The sequence below is a fragment of the Barbatula barbatula genome, assembly GCF_947034865.1.
Source record: "Barbatula barbatula genome assembly, chromosome: 20".
Lineage (NCBI taxonomy): Eukaryota > Metazoa > Chordata > Actinopteri > Cypriniformes > Nemacheilidae > Barbatula > Barbatula barbatula.
In genome coordinates, this window is record NC_136783.1 from 20,057,909 (window position 1) to 20,078,366 (window position 20,458).

The 20,458-nt window shown below is 39.0% G+C and overlaps 3 protein-coding genes across 5 annotated transcripts; 1 reads left to right on the forward strand and 2 right to left on the reverse strand.

The window, feature by feature from the left end:
- The first annotated feature begins 97 nt into the window (after positions 1–97).
- ninj1 (ninjurin 1) lies at positions 98–7,047 on the forward strand. Its single transcript, XM_079482495.1, has 3 exons — positions 98–485; positions 4,546–4,780; positions 5,842–7,047. The coding sequence occupies exons 1-3, from the start codon at positions 429–431 to the stop codon at positions 5,985–5,987; spliced, it is 438 nt and encodes a 145-aa protein (XP_079338621.1). The 5' UTR covers positions 98–428; the 3' UTR covers positions 5,988–7,047.
- A 92-nt stretch (positions 7,048–7,139) lies between these two features.
- card19 (caspase recruitment domain family, member 19) lies at positions 7,140–10,260 on the reverse strand. Its single transcript, XM_079482494.1, has 6 exons — positions 10,150–10,260; positions 9,382–9,521; positions 8,550–8,706; positions 8,360–8,422; positions 8,216–8,281; positions 7,140–8,129 (listed from the first exon to the last, which is right to left on the reverse strand). The coding sequence occupies exons 1-6, from the start codon at positions 10,154–10,156 to the stop codon at positions 8,023–8,025; spliced, it is 540 nt and encodes a 179-aa protein (XP_079338620.1). The 5' UTR covers positions 10,157–10,260; the 3' UTR covers positions 7,140–8,022.
- A 180-nt stretch (positions 10,261–10,440) lies between these two features.
- LOC306909610 (bicaudal D homolog 2) lies at positions 10,441–20,360 on the reverse strand. Of its 3 annotated transcripts, none has more exons than XM_079483523.1 (9): positions 19,828–20,360; positions 15,781–15,993; positions 15,481–15,633; positions 14,921–15,361; positions 14,523–14,852; positions 13,764–14,438; positions 13,352–13,503; positions 12,976–13,222; positions 10,441–11,939 (listed from the first exon to the last, which is right to left on the reverse strand). In XM_079483523.1, the coding sequence occupies exons 1-9, from the start codon at positions 20,065–20,067 to the stop codon at positions 11,937–11,939; spliced, it is 2,454 nt and encodes an 817-aa protein (XP_079339649.1). In that variant the 5' UTR covers positions 20,068–20,360; the 3' UTR covers positions 10,441–11,936. The 3 variants fall into 3 exon arrangements, with proteins under 3 accessions (XP_079339649.1, XP_079339648.1, XP_079339647.1); XM_079483522.1 differs by having other exon boundaries at positions 10,476–11,925; positions 19,828–20,346; XM_079483521.1 differs by lacking the exon at positions 10,441–11,939 and having other exon boundaries at positions 12,720–13,222; positions 19,828–20,346.
- Positions 20,361–20,458: the final 98 nt, after the last annotated feature.

Genomic DNA, 20,458 nt, shown 5'->3' on the forward strand with positions numbered 1-20,458 from the left:
CCACCCTCAGAGTCAACTTCTGATGAAACCACCACTAGATGGAAGCACAAACGTGGTCGGATTAGATTGCTTCCTCTAAATATTCAATGCTGTCGTCATAGCAAAATCCGTTGGCACGCAAGTAAGACTATGACCCCGAGGACTGTGCCCGCCTGTGCTTACAAACCATGCCACGAAACAATTGTAGCCTATATATAAAACTTAAAAACAAACCCAATACGATGCTGTGATCTCGTAATATACAGAACAGTGATAAGAAAACAGCATTACGCGTTTACGCGCAACTACAGTATGTTGTGAAGTTAAGCGCCTAACGTTACAGGGATTGGAAGATGGTTTGTCCGTCCCCTTTTCCTTTCATCGTCCGTGAGCTCATATAATGCAGCACAAGCAGTGAAAGCAAGCCACTTATTGTCTAAACACGAGTTATGTCGATTGAAGCGATGGAGCTGAACGGAGACGCCAACAGAGGGAATCCTGGAGAGGTGAGAGACCTTTAACACAACATAACAGAAACCGATTGATCGCGTTCATGACGGTCACAGGACGAAACACAAGCGCGCCGATGGATGTCGGTGTGAAGTTCGCTTTGGTGAAATCTTATCCCATCCTTCTGAGCGAGCCGGAGAAAACGCGCTGAATAAAATCGATTTTATCCGAAGGCTTTGGTTCTCGGAACCCTTTGGTTACTGTAGTTTATGGATGGAAACGTTTATAACGCAAGAATTCCAAGGCGGAGGTTTCTCATCCACATTGTGATGCTTGGATGGGTCAGAGAGGCTGGTGGATGTTGTGTTGTGTGCGGCACATTGAGTTGCTAAATGGCAAACTGTTATAAGTGGGTAATACATCACGTCTTATTTATTATTGCTTTAACTAACACTTACAATGAGCAGTGTTACTGCTTTTGCCTTTTGGTAATATTGTTCATGTTCATTGTGCATTAAACAATGTTTTAAAAATGTTTTATCTACGGTGCTGTAGAGTATTTATCATTTTAATCTAACATATGAAGAGTTTGGTTCCAATATGAGATTTTGGGAGTTATTATGGCTTAAATCAAAACCAATAACCTGCAGTTTGATTGATATTAAAGGGAATGCGCAATAAAAAACATGATATTTGAAAAATGTAGTTATCTCATTTTGGAACCAAACTCCTAGATCTAACCCGATCCTGTAAAGGGTTCCCCACATAGTAGATCAAATCTGCTTTAGACTGTCTGGGATGTTTGTGTCGCGGTTTTACGCGGCCATGAACGCTTACGTTTGGCAAAAGCAGTTCAAAGTTTTTCAACAAGCCTTTCATTCATTAGCCGGTGGTTTCGGTTCACCTGTTCCACACTGGAGATGAGATCATCCACCCGCGAAACATGAAACAACACAACTAAAATACGCAAATTAACATGAGAAGATAAGAAGTTTCAAGAGCGGTAAACAGAGAATAAATGGCAGGATGCGGCTCTGAGGTTGTTAAGGAGGAAACAACAAAATCTGCAAAGTGGATACAACACAGCAGGAAAAGATCTGCTAAATAGAGAAGGAAATTACTAGAAGACATATGTCATCATTCAGTATATTGATTTGAGATCACAAACTACATGCACAGAATTACAGAAGGCTGTTGAAAAAGTTGTAAACACAGCGTAAGCTAATGTTTGACATCCTCCTGATGACTAATGTTGTCTGTGGTTTTAGGAGTTGTTTTTACACCTCAATGTGGTGTTTGTGCGGGAAACCAAAACAAGTGAAAGTTGAGGGGTTAGAAAGACCAAGATCTAACCATTAGCAAACATCATTGAACGCACGAAATGAAACATCATCATTCCCGTGGAAAGCACCAGTGTTTAAGACCCAGACTGAAATACCTGGGATTTCCACATGACTTATTTCCACCTCGGATGGAAAAGACCTCCACCTGCTTTGGTGTGATGTCATATTTGAGGAACATGTGTTGCACCAGTTTGGACTGTCACAATTATCGTCACATCGCAATTATTTCAGATAACCGCAATGATTGTAAATCTTTAGAAAACAAGGGTCATCTGCAGCCTTTTACATCCACCGTCCTTGATCTGCAAATTACGTTTCTCATCATTTGAGTTGTATCATGTGTACTTTATGAGTTTATGAGTTTTATTGATTCCAGATTCGCTGCATCTACACAGCAAGACAACATCATCCTCATATGTCAGTTTGTTCTATTAATGTCACACATGTTAGTTATTTATAGGATTTTCACATTTCTTAATGCATCTATATCTTATTTTATTAATAAATTACGTGTAATGAATCGTTATAATTGTCAAAGCCTTAAAAACAGACAATTAATCAGAATTATTCAACAGACGATTAACCGTCAGCCTCATTTCATCATCGTGACTGCCCTAGCACCAGTGTTTACATCTAGTACCATAGTATTTTCACTGTTCTTCTTCACTGAGGATCTTAAAACACATCTTATATTTTAAGTTCAAAAGATGTATTTGAACATCGAATTGTTCAAAATGAAAGACTTAAGTGAAGCGCAGATGAACGTCGCACTCCATTCACTAGCTGTATTGTACACACGACGGGTCAGGGCGGAAAACTTTCCAGCTGTAAGAGCGCTACTGTATGTTTTAAATGGCTGAACCTATAACCTATGATGAGATGTAAAAGATGAAGTCATGTTTATAAACATGCAGTGTTTGGTGAGCTACAGTATAAGGGTCAGCTACATCATTTCACAAAAACATGGGGACACAGTTTTTTCACTTGCAATATGACGACTAATTCACGTAAAATACATCAAAATACGTTATTTAAATACATCATGAATAAACAATAAACAAAACTTCTCCAGCATTAAGTAATCTTAGTTGATGTAGATTTGAACAACAATACTAATACATGTTTTAACTTAATGTTCATGTAAGCTAAAGCATCTATACATTTATACTTTTGTTTTAATCATTTGCTCATCCTCGTGTCATTCCAAGCCCGTATGACTTTCTTTCTTCTGCAGATCACAACATAAGACATTTTGAAGAATGTTGGTACCAACAACATCAGACCCCATGAGACTTACTCAAAATATGTTCTTTTGTGTTCCAAAGAGTAATATACAGGTTTTGAACGACATTAGGGTGAATAAATGATGAAAGTGAGTTGCGTGTTTTCACAAAACTGTATATATCCACAGTGCCTGAGATAAAGGAAACATGCTTAGTCTGTGACAGTCAGATAACAGGTCTGTTCGTGTACCGGAAGGGTGTTTTACACATGTCATCGTCTGTGTGTTCTGTGGTTGTTGTGATGTGGGTGTTACTTGGACTTTTTGCTGCTCTCAGTGTAGACACAATGGTTCCTCTGTGGGGCAGCTGGACCGAACGTTACCCAAAGTCAACACCCCTCTGATACCACTGGAGAATATGCGGGTACGCGGCCAACCAAAAAGAGACTTCAGTTCAACTTTAGTCTGGAAGATTTTAACATTGAAGGCACAAGTGTGCTGCACAGCTGGAGAGAGCAACACAAAGATGGGATTTGGCATATTGGTTTTATCCAAAATGACTTACTGGTTAGTACCTTAGATTTGAGTGAACTGACATTCAACCATCACAAGTGAGTGTTAGGAGGCGAATCAGGGTGTGTTGTTCTCTCTGTTGTTAAGATCCTTGAACTTTGAAAATGGATGACCCCCGGTCACCCAGTTATTATTGTGCGAGAAGGATGCGAAACAGCACAATATGTTTAACATATTATTAATATATATATATATATATATATATATATATATATATGTGTATATTATATCATTATACTAAGTTTGCAAAATAGTAGAGAGTAAAATGACAATCTTTCACTGTGCAGCAGACATAATAGTATGACTAGTTTCAGTACATTATTGTGTTACCTGATATTAATACTGTTATAAATACAAAATAGATATAATAAAAACAAATGTGTCCTGCAGGCTTGAACCAATGACTTTACTGTTGCTAATAGTACTCTAGTTGAGCTACAGGAACACAAAATCACTGTTAGGCCTTAAGTGACCTGGAGATGACTTTATCTTTACATTCATATTCGTGTAGTGCCTTTTATTTTGATAACGTGCAAGTCAGAAAAACTTCCCAAAAAGCGCCACAAACTGCACTGTTTGTAAAGTCAAATTGTGAATTAACAGAAAAACCCTTTGAGAAATTAATCTGATGTATCAGCGGTGCAGTAAAGCCAGCGTCCCATTTCGAAAGGAAGTCGTGTCAGGGTCAACTGACCCCTCTTCCTCTTGTGTGGCACAAATATCCTAAAATATAAACACAATGTACTTTCAGTTCCTTCTGAAGCAGAGAATTAAGATTATAGTAGTTCAAACCCCGAACCACATGAAGAACAGATGGGCTATTGCAGGACAAAGACATCAAATCGGATTGAATGCAAATCGAAAGATAAATGCTAAATTGAATGCAAATTTAAAAGAGACTCAGGAATGTTTATTATGTACAGTACTGTACGTTTCTTGTATGTATATTCATGTGTGGCTTTGCATGGTTATGTTCAGCCTCCTCGGCCGGGCCGCTTCACCAGGGACACCCCCATCAACATGAACCATTACGCAAATAAGAAGAGCGCAGCGGAGAGCATGCTGGATATAGCGCTCTTGATGGCCAACGCATCTCAGCTAAAGACCATTGTGGAGCTGGGCCCTGGTTTCTCCTTCTACACCCCCCTCATCACCCTCATCAGCATCTCTCTCATCCTGCAGATCATTGTAGGGGTCCTGCTGATCTTTATAGGTGAGAGGATCTCCATCATTTAACCCAAACAACCCAGATTTTAGCCACATGCTTGGAGACAAGAATGCACACAGAAACATTGATAACGTACAAAAACAATAGTAAAAATGTAGTAACATTCGGCTATGACTTTATATTTACAAATTATTTTTAGATGTGAAATGCTAAAAATGTCAGTCATCTCTATAGTTGAAGAGGTTTCAAATGGCTCGAGTCCTGTACATTTTACAGATGCCTGTTGAAAAGAACAGTGATAAATGTATGAAACCTCAACTGAGCGTACCGAAATATTTAGACGCAAGAAGTCGCTAGAACATGTTGAGATGAGCTCAGAAGAGTGAAGCAGTTTAGACACGAGGAACATCACAAGCGCCATCAAAATATCTAGTATTCAAACGGTATACTCCATACAGGTTTTTGGTATATGAGAAATAATATTGCCTGTATGCTTGTATTATGTACTCGCAAAATGACTCTGTTGGGAAGATTTAAATGCTGCAATCGTGTTAAGGTCATGAACAACTTTCAACACTTTGGTATTTCATGGGCTGAATTTACTTTCAGTTTTACTTTCATCTACATTAGTTTTATGTAAAACAATTGAATATTTACGGGCAGCATTATACAGTGAAAGTGATTTTATATTCTAGTTTTCTAGTTGTGCAGATCTGTTTTATCTGTTTGATCAGGTTAGTATTCATCTTTCTTTATATAACATTTACATTAAACCGTGTATGTGTTTTGTCTGAATGAGACTGTATTTTTTCACTTGGCTTTTGATGCTTTTTCTATTTTTCATCCAATTGAATGGATTGCTTATAGTTAACATGTTTCGTGTACAGTAATGACAATGGTAGTTTTCATGTTTAGCAGATGCTTTTATCCAAACTAACTTATGACAATGAGAAAAACTAGAAAGTTAAGGCAATGATATAAAAGTCCTATACAAAGTCATGACCATTTTTAAGTCCGTACCGGTTCGAGAGAAATAACTAAATCTTTTGAATGTCAAATCTGCATGTTGTGAATGAACCTTTGCTGTTCTTGCTTTTGTTTTCCAGTGAAATGGAATCTCAACGACACAACTAAACACTACATACTGAATCTACTGGAGAACATTGTCACGGCTCTCGTCTTCATCATTGTAGTAGTAAATGTTTTCATCACAGCGTTTGGTGTCCAAAAACCAGAAGAAAAGAAAGTGTAGAGCAACGTTTTCTTCTGGTATGCACAACCAAAGGACATTCAAAAAGTCATTTACCAATAGAAGCCATACTGGCGTCAGGTTAAAACTGTGTGCAGTTTATGTCAATGATAAGCCTTACGTTTTTAAAAACAGAACTTTGTTTTATCGGACAACAGCTGTTTAACAGTGTTTGTGGACTGTGGATCAACTACTGATGACCCAAATTGTACTGATTATAATTACTTAATTATTATGTTTCATTTAAATTGTGAATACGGATCCACGTTATCCGTACATGAAGCAGTACAATATCTGTGCCCTGTATCTTTCGGAAGCATCTTTACTTCCCAAAAAAAGCTTTGACTATCTGATGCTTCCTCTGTCACAACTGTTTTCACTGAGATTATTCAGACTGTTCAGTGAACTCTGTTTTGAGTGTTACAGAATCTGTGTATCCAAAGCTCTGCAGATTTCTATAGAACTGAAATATCAGCTTAGTTCCTAAAAAAGGATTCATGGAGCTGGACCAAATATTTAGCCTTTGGAGGTGAAATTAAGCTTCGTGAACGCCCCGTCCTTTAATCCTCAACCCGGAAATGGACTGTTCCTTTGCATTTGCTTTTCATATTGCCTTACCGGACAGCCTCTTATATTAAATATATGTGAAAAGCTGGGTTATAGAAGTTGTACAGATTTTTACATGTATGTTTAACAATGTTTAATGCACAATGTGAGATGGTATTATTTAATGGTGAAACTGTATTAAGAAGCATTGATTTCTGAAAGATTAACCAAACACAGTGAAGACTTATATAGCAGCGCCCTCTGCTGATAGAGACCAGTTATAAAGTCTGTCTAAACAAAACTCGGTTTTCTTAGCTGTGATTATATTTGTTGTGATTAGTTTCTTCTTTTAGCCTTTTCATTGTTTATATTAGAATTTGTATACATCAATAAAAAAGACCCTTGATTTTCATTCTTTTCAGAGCAAATCTGATAAAATAAATGAACGAAACATGAATTTAGCTGTGAACTTCAAGGGGAACAGACTTTTGTTTTTAAGTTATGACTACTAACTGGCCCACTTCAGTCTTGCTGCTCCATTTAAGGTTAAAACGACTATCATGATGTCAATTCGTGAAGTTATATATTTAGATTTCAAAATCCTTGTAATTCAACTTATTGTGTTTATTTATAAAGGACAGAACGTATGCACAAAACAAAAGCACCCTATCAAATTCATACTTAAGTGTTTCTTAATCCTTTCATTTTTTGTAAATATATATATTACCATCCAAAAATATTTGTCAGTATTGTGAATGTGCTTCATTAACACATCGATTAACTAGATTCCGCTGACGTCATACATATAGTACAAAACATTTCTTTTACAATTCCACTGCATTAAGGCCACATGAATTTAAAACGCCATCAAATTTTAGTAGACAAGCCAGTGCAAACACGCTGCTAGTATAAAAAAGACGAAAAGATATACAAATATGATAATAAATGAGATACTTGTTAAAACCTTAGCCCACAAAAACACAACTTTACTACATATTTCAAGGTAACAGACTTCTAACACTCCTCAGGTTCAGCTTTATCTATATTTTATAGTGTCTTATATCTGATAATATTCGAGCACTTCATTTATTTGCATTCAGTAAAAGGCACAGAGTTCATAACTGGTCAGTATTACTGTGGACACACCCAAGGCCAACAAAACTACAGTATACTGTAAATGATATATACATTAGTTTGAGATTAAAATGAACGGATCAACTAAAAGTAAAAACTTAAACTCAATGTCGTCTACTACCCATTGGTAAGTGTGAATCTAAAACCACTAGTTTTTGCTTATTGTGGTGTAACACAATTCCAGATTAAGGCAAAGTTAAATAAATAAATGTCAGGTCTTGCCCACATTAATAATTCCTTCATACACTACGCACACATTTTGAAGTTGAGCTGTTTTGTGATATTGGAATTTGTTTGTTCTCGTGTAGCGTGTCAAAATTATTTTTAAGGCACCAAAAAAAGAAATAATATATATATATTATTTTCCATCGTCTGTGTACCAGATGAGAACATCTCGCACCTTTCTACTCAGCCCCAGAGCAGCCAGACCGAGTGCACTGCTTGAACCCGACACCTCCTTGGACTCTGCAGTTTTAAGAATAGCATTTCAAGTGTGTAATAATGAATGCGTTCATATTGAAGAAGATACGAACACAATGTTGTCTGCTTACCACCATAATAATACAGAAGAGCTGCTCCGACAGCAGCGCTGAAGCAGCTTATGAAGAATACAGGACCTAAAAAAACAGTTATGATGTCAGTTGTATGTCTGTGTACGTTTACTAGCGAGGGTTGAAGAATAAAGACAGACTGACTTCGGTCGTTTAGTACATATCTGTCTCTGGTTTTTAGGATTGGACCCGCTCGATCACCAGACTCTGAAAAGGAACAAAACTTGGTTGTCAAACTAAAATTTTATAAAAAAGTGTTTAATCGCAGTTTAATGTTTATTGCAGAAATGAGAGATGTGTATGGGGCAAATCTTGAATTCTCTCGAGCACAAACCTCGGAGTCGGAGGCGTGTGGGTAAGCTGAAGTAAACGTCCTCGACGTGGAGGTGCAGTGCACAGTAAAACTCGCGGCATGCCTCCTCTCCTTTCTCCTGCAGGTGAGACAGCAGCTCCTCCACCCGGACACACGTAGGAACATCCAAATCCCTGAACTAATGTTTGAGAAAATCATGACAAGTGTCACAGAATCATCATAATCCAGTTTATTTTATTATTATTATAAAGGAGTCATATGAAACGGCTAAAACGAATATTATTGTTTATTTTAGATGTAATGCAATGTGTAAACACGATCTAAGGTTCATAACGCTGTATGTGTTTGTATCTCCCCTTTGCTCCGCCTCTCTGAAACGCGCAGATTTTTTACATATACTGATAGGCGAGGTGTGCTATGATTGGCCAGTTAACCGGTGCTTAGTGATTGGACGAATACTGCAAGCGTGAGACGGAAATGTAACGCCTCTTACCATCTTTGGAACATCAGGTTCCTCTTCAATTGTACTGACAGGTCGCCCGCCTTACTTGCGTTTACATTAGGGCGGTCTTAGTCAAATCATACCACGAACTGACATAGATTTGTAGGGGTGTGGCTACGTGAGGCGTTCCAGGCAGGTCTGGGTGAGCATTCGCATTTAGATAAAATGCATCTTTTGTTCCGACGCTTTAATTTTAGCAATTTTAAGTGTCTAATTCATATTAGCATGGACTATTAATAACACACCAAAGACACAGAAAAAACACATATCCGCGCCATATGACCCCTTTATTTCATGATCTAATGAATGAACGTATCATCTTGATTACGTGTATGAATGTGTAACCGTTACCCTGGTGGCTTCCTTGTCGGTTAGGATCTGTGGGTAGATTCTGTTGAGCTGCAGAATGAGTTTATCCAGCAGCTCGGTGTCCAAACGCCGGTCCGTTTTCAAGAACCGACTGTCTTTCCGCAGCTGTTCGTAGAAGCTCTCTGTCAGTCATAAAATACAAACGTTTAGCAGTCGAGTATGAGGTTTTCTAGAACATTGTGCATATAAAAGGGTTTAATAAAAACAGGTCAAATACATTGATTCCACACATGCAGTGCACGTTTCAAACAGAAGGTGGCGCCACCTATAGACATTACAACTAGAATCGAGACACTGGAAATGCAAGACGTGTCGCACATACTTTGATGAATATTAAGGGCTTTCGTCTCCTTTGTGTGTTCAGAAACACTATATAACAGTTAATAAACATCATGAATGTAAAGTATTCCACAATGTAGACTTAAAGCCGAACTAGTCAAAGCAACTCGCGCACTGTTCGCCGTATGCATCGAGTACAGTCAACTTAATGTCGAAATACTGTTTCAAAAGTACATTAACAAGTCTTAAAATTGAGTTGCTATGCGAAGGAGCTATAAATGCGTCTTTTAGTGTATAACAACAACAGATTTCTATGTCACGTTACGTAAATATAGCCGATAGCACGTCCATTACAAAGGGTCTGTTTATTATCGACCAGGTATTTAGCGTAACCACATTGAAACAACGATTAAGGAACTTTATTGAAGTTTATGCTTATTATATCTGAAACTAAAAAGCTGTAGGACTGACCTCCCATTCTGAAGTCTCCTCTGCTGTCTATCGTTGGACACGCCCATGACACGGAGGGGCGTGGCCAAACTACAGGAAGTTCCGCTAAAGGTTTGGAAAATCGGAAGTTTGTGCTGCAAATCTGCGTATTATTTACCGATATAACACAGATATACTATATTTACAGATTATTGGTGGATTATTAACAAACGTGATGTCTCAATTAAGAAATATATAATGTAAACACACACACATCCTCTAAACTACTGTAGTAAAAGTGTATAAACAAAAGTCTTTACACACAAAAGGCTACCCAAGTTTATTTCGTTTTGTTTTTATTATTTTTTCCAAATGAGAAAAGTTAAAAAAAGACCTATAATGTTTTCTGCACGTTGAACTACAGAGCGTCAAGCAAAGATGTTTAGAAAAATCACAATGTCAGCACTGTTTATAAAAACTAAAACAGGCAGCATGGCTTACACTGTACCTGTACAAATTCAAGTAGAAATGAAAAGAGAGGCAGCCCCAGTTAAAATGCATATAAAACATTAATACTGGACGGATAGCAAGAGTTATGAATAAATACAAACAAACATGTGGGGTCATTCCATACATATGTGTAAAAATAATCTGAAAATGTCATGTCAAGCTATGTCACAGCCAAGGAAGCGGTTTTCAGCAAATAGAAAACTGTAGAGGAGAATAAAATTGCACTTAATTTGTGGTCGAAAGAAACAGACGTTTCAATGTGTTAAATTTGAAATGGCACAAATGTTCAGAGGCGAAGTTTTCTGCTTGCTGAAATACAAACCAATAAGTAGCAACGTTACGTAAATGACCATTAACAATGTCCACGGTCATAATGACTGCCATCAGCCATCACTTCCTCAAGGAATGTACGATTTAACACACCCAACTAACACTTAAAACTGTTTTCCTACACAAACAACTTTTAACCTTTGAAAATTGTGCTTTATAACTGTGTCCAAATCCCCCCATGCTGACAATATGCCAAAGTTACTGAGCCGTATGGTCTAGATCTGTAGTGAGACTGACAGATTTACAACAGAAAATATAAGACTATGGCTCTTTTGATCATCAAAACAAAAACCTTTTGATAGATGCATGAAAGGCACAAGAGGTTTTAGATGAAGGTCAGTTGACACAAAAAACGAATTAATGTCTAAAGAAACAAATATTGCATAAGAAATTACAATAAATCTGACCCATGTTGCATTATTTGGCAAAATAAAGTAGAAAATATAATCCAATTTGGAACTGATGAGTATTTTGTATGTTGTGAATATAACACATCTGTGACTCTAAACATTTAAGGAGCAAGTCGTATTTCTTTTAGTAGTGAGACAATAGCAAGATAAAGTTAGAATGTTTGGCTATTTAAAAGAACAGAAACATATATATTTACCACATTTTTTCTCCCTGGGTTATGCTCAGAACCTGGTAGTTATGCATTAAAAATACTTTAAACAAAAGTTCTTATATTATTTTTTCAGTTAAATAGATAAAATTGGCAAAAAACTAAAACACGTGCTAAGGCATACAGAAATGTGCATCTCAAACATAACATTAACTAATGCACAAATGTGAACTAGTCACAAAGCAGAACAAAATAGCAGAATATGAAGATTACCACAGTACAGATGTTATCAGTCAAACTGTAGATTAAATAGTAGATGGACTGGCTGTGAATGGGAGTCTGTGTTTTTCATCCAGGTGAATATTCTCATTTCCACAACTGGACCAATTGGAGTGAAATAACCGTTTCAATCTTCAGACCTAAAATAAAATTACTGCAAAATTAAGAAAAATATCAGAATCACTGCATCCTAAAATAATCCAGGTAAGACTCAATATCATCTTAAACTAATCACATAGACACATGATGAAGATGTTACCGTGACAGTCAACAACGACACAGGTCAGACTGCCTGATGCGACTGCAGGAAGCAGAGAACTAACATGCTAATATTAACATGCAACTCAAGTATTGCGGCCAACAGATGGTCATGCACACTACAATGGTTTAGCTTGAATGGCGTGAAGTCAACACAGACAGAGTTAGTATGGTTCAATAAAACAGTATAAAAAAAGAAACATAGAAATACACACAATGGTAATTTCACACCACCTTTAACCAACCTAAAAATCCACAGCAGTGATTCTAGCAAAACAAATCTACATTTCTTTACACGTTATTTCATTTTTGTACAATGAAATATACCCATAGGGTTGCGACCTGGATTCTAAAACTCCCAGCAGACCGAGAGTCAGATCTCTGTCGGGATTACACAGATTTATTGCCACTGACACAGAGATTACCAGACTAGCTTGTTGAGACTGAGTTTAACTCAATGACGTTCAGTATTCTCAAGTGCAAAAGTAGAAACATGGGGCTCAGACGTGCCGACAGGAAAGATTAGAATATTCAGACATGTTATAACAGGGGTCCTCAATCCTTGTTTATAGATATCCTCCCGCTTGCGATTGGGTCTAATAAACCTGCTTATAATGATCACGTAAACCCAAAACAACTAAAAATAAAACAGGTCTATTGCAATGCATTGTGGGACATCTGCTACGGGATTGTGAACCCCTGAAGTCAATGGAACAGTTTGCACAAACACTGAAGTGCTGACTTTGTAAGTACACATACAGTAAAAGGAGTGTTAGTTAGCATGATGTTCACTGATGAGCAGTTATCAGACAACGGTGTTAGTCACACCCAGTTTCACACAGAATTTTATACTTCTCGCTGCAGAAAACCGCAGGGCTTCCAATGAGGCCGTGTGGCTGCGGTCGGTTCTTACAGGGAAGTCTAGGACTTACGTGGGGGCTAGAAAACGATGATAGTCCTCTGCCACGGCCAGACGAAGCCTTGCCACGGCCACCTGGCCCAGCCCCAGATCCTCGTCGACCTTGCTCATGTTCAAACTCCAAATCCTCTAGTCGCTGGGTAAGGGCCAGTTTCTGCTGGATGGCCATACGCAGAAGGGAGTTCAACGTTTTCTTCTCATCTTCAGCTGCAGCCAGCTGCCTCTGCATGTCGTCCAATTGCATTACGTACTCATCGCATCTACACAAGAAAAGATCATTAGTTTTCAAGTTAGCTTTACTGTTCTGTGCTGAGGTAATGGAAGGGTTATTTGTTAAAGGCAAACCAAACAAAGACTGTTTGAGGAGAAATTAAATGTTCTCACACTACCTGGTGGCAAACATGGCCCTGAGGGAAGAGAAGGTCGCAGCGTCCTCTTTAAGGGCCTTAAGCTCGTTCCTGAGTTTCATGATGGTCTCGGTGACCATGGCCTTCTCATTCTCATATTTGCTCTTCAAGTTAGCCAGGGCAACCTCAGCTGTCTGGAAAGGGTACAGAACCACACCACAATTCAGAAAAATCTCCTTGACTTTCATTTCAGACAAGATATTTGAATGGACTACAAAATTGGTTCCCATTGGACTTTCAACATGGATGTGTCAAATGGAGACATCCAAAAAGGTGTGTGTTTACCGTTTAGGGACCTCAAGGAACCGAATTGGGAACAACTGGTATACAAGATGCTCAATGTTCAATATTGTGACATATATACCTACAGCGAGCTAATCTATCTTATTCTCACCTGTTTGTTGGCCTTGAGGACAGTCCTCAGCGTGGCAATCTGTTCTCTCTTAGTGCTAAGCAGGGACTTGAGCTTCAAAATCTCCTCCATGCAAGCAGCTTGATCTTTATCCGCCACTGCAGCCAACTCCAGAGAGGCAACTCTTTGCCTGGACAGCACTGTGGTGCGGTCCACTGCCTTCTGCAAGTGACGTATCTGATCCCGAATTATTGCTACCAGGTTGTAGATGTCCATCGGTTCAGGACGTGGGTCTTCTCTGCTTGGTTTTCCAGAAGCAGAGCTAGCCACAGTTTTGGAGTTGGACTCGGGGGGCTGGACCGTGCTGTCGTTTGTTTGCGTCAATGTGGACTGCTTATATTTACCTTCAGTTTTGTTTCCCTTACCCTCTTTGTAAAAATCAAGCATAACACGATTTGGAGTTTCGTTGTTGCACATGCAAACATGGTGGTAGAGGTTTGCAAGCTCTTCGCTAAAGGCAACAAGTTCATCCTGTGCAACGCTGAGACTCCCTTCCGTCTCGCCCGCAACTGCGCTCACTTCCTTTAGTTCCTTTTGCAACCGAGCGACCTGGTCGCGGTCTGCGCGGCTGCTGCCCTCCAACTGAGATAGTTGGATGCTAAGGTCACGTACCTGTCCCTCCAGTCGTGCACGTACCTCCTCATGCTCGGCCTTCATCTAGAAGATTCATACATGAATGTTAAAATCAATAAAACACAGTCATGATGATATAAAAACTAACCAAAAAAGGGTCACCCTTACCACATCATGCTCCGCATTCAATACCTTAAGCTCCTCCCTTAGGTCACCCGCCTCACCTATGGCAACTTCATACTTGCAGCGCAGTATTTCTGGACCGTTGATATCGAGCTCGTAATAGTCAGCATCATTGTCCTCACGACTATCCCGCTCACGCTCACTGTCAAGGGCTGATTGACGCTCCTTGCCTGCCTGCAGTCTCCTCATGATGCCCAAGTCGTCGCTGAGTCTCGTCATAGCTTCCTGTTGTTCGGCTAATGCTCCTCGAGCCTGCTCTAACTGCTTCTGAGATTCCTGGAGAGTGGTCAGCAGAGCCACCTTCTCCCGCTCAACCTGCAACGAAATGAAGATATAATTTGATGTGTCAACAGTCATTGCATTATCAACAACGATGACCGTACCTGTAAGAGCTGTTGCTTGAGTTTCTGGATCTCCGAGATGTTCAGCTCGCTCAATAAATCATCCACCAGACTCGGTGCGGGACGGAAGTTTTCACCTCTCTTGTCTGTGGACAATCTGTTATCTGCGTCGTTACCTTCGCCCACTTTAGCAAAACCGTTTTCTAATGTCAGAACTGCATCGTCGTTATTAGGTTCGTCTGTACTCAGTTTGAGTCCTTCCAACGAGCTGGCTAGGAGCGAATCTCCCAGGGTCATGTGATGTGTTAACTCTTTTCTAAGGGCTGCTTTCTGTTCCCGTTCTGTCGTTACGGTTTCTAGCGCCTCCGTTAGCTGTCGCTCAGCTATCTCACGTAACCGAACAGCGTCCTCTAGCTGGCTGTTCAGGTACTGCACTTCCTCTTCCAACCGGCGATTCTCGTGCTTGAATCCCTCAAATTCCACCTTTAAAGATGTTAGAGAGAAAAAGAACATGGGTTTCTCACCTTGCACAAAGCAAACACATTGATTGCTAACTGTGCTAGTAATTTGCGATGAATTGACCAATGATCAGTGCTTCTCACCTGGCCTTGTTTGAGGGTAGAAACTTGTTTTTGTAGGCTGATGTTCTCTTCCTCCAGTTCAGTGTAGTCCTGCAGCAGACGGGATTCTCGGATCTTGTACTCCCGGATGTCGTCACGCAGACTGCTGCGCTGTAGCTCCACCACCTCATTACTCTTAGGTACATAACAAACACTCATTTAGAAATGAATGATTGCAGATTTTTATATCTATTTAGTCTTTAATTCTGTTTTAAAGCGCAATCTATATGTTTGATCTCACTTTATACATGTTTAATAGCCCAATAGTTCTACTGAACAAACCTCTCTTAGCTCCAGTGCAAGGGTGGCCAGACGTTCATTCTCCGCCTGTGTGCTGGTGAGGCTGTTTTTCGTTTGCCGTAGTTCAGCCTGTAGCTCCTGCATTCTCTGCTCATAATATGCCTCTTTAGATGCTGACTCCAGGATAAGAGATTCCTCCCTGCTCTCGCCATCTGCGGCCACCTTTTTGTGGTTGGAGTGAACCTGACCGTACGCCTGTGTTGACAAGATCATAGAGAGACTGCTTACATAGGTCTATGCGTTATGGCCACTGTAGTCAAAGGTAGCTTGACAGCCATCTTAAGTATTTGTCGGAGGACAATATGATTGTTGTGTTTAACATTACCCAGTACTTGTGTTTCAATACAATCAATATTTTTTTGTAAATCAATAATGCTTTTACGTAATGAAAAGTGTGTAAACACCAACAGCAGTGCAGAAGTGGGAAACCCCGGGGAAACTACAACCCATTTAACCCAAGTCTTAGGATTCCCACGCGCAGTTTATCAACAGTCATACAAAGCAACCCACATACAATACAATGCTCTTCCTCCAAATAATGATTTTACCAGCAAGCCTGGCTGAAGTCTGTCTAAGTAAGCTTTATATCACATGGTTCCTCACTTTCTAAATCTTGCTCTCCCCTGTGATGGACAGAGCACATAAATACAAAGCTTTATAATCTAATACATCATCATATAATAAAAGCGAAGACTGCCTTCTGCCAGAGCAGCTGCTTCTACATCAGACAGCTGTCCGTGTGTCACCTTGGGTGGCCAGTAGTACATTTATTTTTCCTGATTCTGGAACAGAGATGATTCTCTAGATGAAAACCATGCATATTCAAAGACAAACTACTGTTGTTTATACATTTCTGTATTGCACAAATAAATAATCTTAAAAACAGTACTAATTCCTAAAACTGCTGTGCCTAAACCCATTTGAATTTGATGTTTTTCTGCACTACTAATACAGAGAAAAAGCCTAGTTACATGTACTTGACTGTTGAAGTACAAGACTTGACAAGAGTGATGTTAAGGTGTGACATTAGGCTGAAGGACTTAATTGTACAGTCAGCAACTCTTCTATATTAAAAGATAAGCCGAAGACAAGCAAAGAAACCAGACAAGCATTGCTTTGTGTGAAAGAACACAGGACATGGGTTGTCCCTAAAATGTTTTATCTTTCCCCAGAGAAGGCCTAATCTGAAGGAAACCGTTTCCGCAATATTTATAACCACTGGATCATAGTGTCTTTTAAACAAATAATGATGAATCAGACGAATCAGATGTTACTTAACGTTACACATAAATGATAGCATCTTGGTTTCAGCATCATTTTAGAATGAGAAGTCCTATAAAAGTGGATAAAAAAGAGCCAAGACGATTTAATATACCTACTTAAATGTAAATAGAAATCAAATGAAATAAATAAATAAAGGTAATTAAACAATCAAATTGTTTATACAAAGTTTCATTTGACGATAACCGTTAATGGCAAATAAATCTATATTGACACCTACTGACACGCAAAGTAAATGTTTAATTATATACATTTCAATCTAGATGAAAACAACTTGCTGTTTATGAACAACATTTTTTTCTGCTCCTAAGAAACCACAAATAATTACAATCTGCTTCTTTAAATAGTCACAAGCCATATAACACTCAGCAAGACTAAAGATGGGCTGTATCAACTCTGTGGTGAGGAGTTCCACCCCTGCACAGCTGTGGATTCACCACACGGGTAGAATAAACCCTCCCCCTCTTTTTGTTATAGACCCTTCCTTTATTTGACCCTACATTAACATTTTACACCCTTTCTACTCATCTGAACAGCTGACAAACTTTTCGGCCATAAAATCCACTGAACAGAATTCTGAGGACTTGTGTATAGAATGCGAGGAGCCCCTGAGGTTAGGCCAGGTTTCTAACAGTCCTTTCAGTTGTGTTTATTTGACATATGACCCCGGTGAGCTGCTCAGACCTCCTTCAAAGCCCTCAAGAAGCCAAGAGAATGCCAACAAGTGTAACTTGAAAGGAATGGCACAATTTTTTGTTCAGAATTAGGGACAGGACAGCTGTGTCAGATAAAGCTTTTTGTTGTGAATTTATCAGCCACTATGTAGGCATTGTACAGAGATATTTACATAAACAAAATAAATATGACAATACTTAACACGCGTTAAAAAAAACATGATTACGTTCTATAGGTCTTAATAATATGACTTTAATCTTGTCAGATTTGTGTTTATGTGTCATATATTACTGTACTAGCTGTGTGTTGTGAGAATGAATACATGTGCGTGTTTGTTTTGAGGACGCTTGCATGCAGGTGAGTTTGGTACGTCGAGCGAGGGGGATTATCTTCTCTCCTCATATCACCTCGATTTCTGTCTGATCCGGCGTGTCTGAGCCCTGAATGCTACACCTGTGTTTAATGTGTTCGCGTGTTTAGGTGTGGACCTCAGCATGAGAAGGTCTCTAAGGGTTTAACATCCCACTGCGTCCCCTACATGGGACATCATGTACTGTAAAACAGCAGGCTTCCAAACCAAACCAAAAGTTTGGGAGATAGAATCCTTGTAAAAATTATGTTTCAAAAACATGTACAGTACAAAACACAACAAAGTTGTGAGTCAACAAGCAAGTCTCATGTGTGCGTTTATCAGCATTTTACTCGGCTCATCCAATCAGACGTAAGCGTCAGGTTCTCCATTCACAGTTTTCTTTGCACCTGACTCATGGAAGATAATACATCTTCTAATCCAATTGATCTCCTCTGAAATGACCTACAGAAGTCATTGGTAGCTTGAACGATACACAAAAGTGATAATAAACAGAGTTTAATAGCTTCCAGCTGAAGCCCCTCGCTGTCACTGCTAGCATGAACTGCGTCTGTACAGTGGACAAGTGTCAAGATGGAGGAGCTTTTTATAGCCCGATTTCCTCTCAGATCTTCTTACCACCATGACGAAGTCTGCACCCTTTATTTAGATTCGTACAGCAACGATTAGAGAAGGAAGTGAAGACTAACCAAATGTAAAAGTGTTAAATTGACTTATTCTAACAATCATATCAGAGCTTTGCAATATGTGTTATTTGCGTTGAAAAAGACACTTGGAAGAGGTGCTGACAAAAAAAATCTTTTTTTTGTTAACCGTCATAAAACATTTCATTTAAGTATTATAAAAGCTCTTTCAGGATATTGCATTAACATTTCACTTTTGTTTTACTTCTCATCGTTTTAAATTACACTCTCTTAAAAATATCACATATCATCAGCATTTCATACAATAGTTTGTATATGTGAATATGTAAGATATTTAAAAAAAAAGTATTTTTACATATTCGTCAGTCTACTAATAATAAACATCCTGCTTTGCCCTAGATAACAGGAAGGATACCCTGCAGTCTTTTTGAGGTTACTGTGGTGTGATGAAAACAAAACAAGTCAAAGTCAAAATGTCAAATAAATACTATTTTATACGGTTTGTATACAAACATTATTGCATACATTGCCATTTTTTGTTTACACATTGATATTATCTGAAAGTATAAACTTAAGGAGTCAAATGAACATGTTATGATATGATATATGATATGAATATAACTTAACTATAAACATACGTGATACACGTAATATACTGATATTTTAAAATTACAGGAATTTATATTGACACAATATTTACAAAAAATTCACCCAAACTATTCACAGTATGTGTATGGCCAGACATGCAGATTTTAGAACAGACACAACAGGAAATCATGTGTAATGATTTTATGTAAACGCCATAGAGATGAAATTCAATCATTTATTTATCGAGTTTCCTGCTTTGACACTCCATATATTATATGTACAATTAACAATAGAGTCAATACATACAAAGTAAAAGTAGAAAAGTAATGCCGCTCAATTCGCAACAATGTAACAATGGGTGGAGATACGCACTGTTACTGTTTCCTTTCGTGCGCAACTGCGCCAAAGAAAATGTTACATTCCGACAACCGACTGTAACATTCTGACATGTTATTGAATCATTTTTCTCACCTCTCGAAGTTGATCCATCTCATGTCTGACGGTCTCATAATCGCTCTCTAAATCTTCACAGCGTTGTTTCAGCTGCTGGTTTTCCTCCAGTACCACCAGCCCGTACTCCGCCGCCTGGATCTTCTCCCGGGTCGTCTCGCTCAGTTCCCGGGACAGTCGCTCGATCTCAGCGCGGAGCCAGTTGGGCCCGGCCTCTGTGACCAGTTGCGCCTCGGGATAGCCGCAGTCATCCCGAGACATGTTGCCCTTACCCCGGCAAAGTCTAATGAAGGCGATAACGGACCCAGCCCGTTAATTCCTCAAGCTCAACCATTCAAATCGCATGTAAATATTTCCAATCCGACGTGCGGTTTGGTGGATGCACTGTTATTCAAGTCAACGTTAAAGTTAAAATTCAATCTTATAAATGTAACTTCCATGTTTCAATGTATAGCTCCATGATTTTCTCCGTTGTTCGGATGTCATTCCTGAGATTAGGAGGGGAAGTCAGTATGCCGTGAGATCATCTAGCAGGAATACAAAGTGATTTTTCTAGTGTTTTATGGGTAATGTAGTTTTATTCACAGCGCCCATCGGGTCTCATGCGTGAAGTAGTGTTGCTTTAACACTGCTCTACCCATAATGCTCCGCG

Bases quoted from the DNA above. Each gene is read 5' to 3' on its own strand.
- ninj1 (XM_079482495.1), top strand. From the start codon at position 429: ATGTCGATTGAAGCGATGGAGCTGAACGGAGACGCCAACAGAGGGAAT. The intron at 486-4,545 runs GTGAGAGACCTT...GGTTATGTTCAG, and splicing joins ACAGAGGGAATCCTGGAGAG to CCTCCTCGGCCGGGCCGCTT. The intron at 4,781-5,841 runs GTGAGAGGATCT...TTTGTTTTCCAG, and splicing joins GGTCCTGCTGATCTTTATAG to TGAAATGGAATCTCAACGAC.
- card19 (XM_079482494.1), bottom strand. The intron at 8,707-9,381 runs GTAACGGTTACA...CTCAAACATTAG, and splicing joins CCGACAAGGAAGCCACCAGG to TTCAGGGATTTGGATGTTCC. The intron at 8,282-8,359 runs GTCAGTCTGTCT...CTGTTTTTTTAG, and splicing joins ATATGTACTAAACGACCGAA to GTCCTGTATTCTTCATAAGC.
- LOC306909610 (XM_079483521.1), bottom strand. From the start codon at position 20,067: ATGTCTCGGGATGACTGCGGCTATCCCGAGGCGCAACTGGTCACAGAG. The intron at 15,362-15,480 runs GTGAGAAGCACT...ACATCTTTAAAG, and splicing joins CTACCCTCAAACAAGGCCAG to GTGGAATTTGAGGGATTCAA. The intron at 13,223-13,351 runs GTAGTGTGAGAA...TTTCTTGTGTAG, and splicing joins AGGGCCATGTTTGCCACCAG to ATGCGATGAGTACGTAATGC.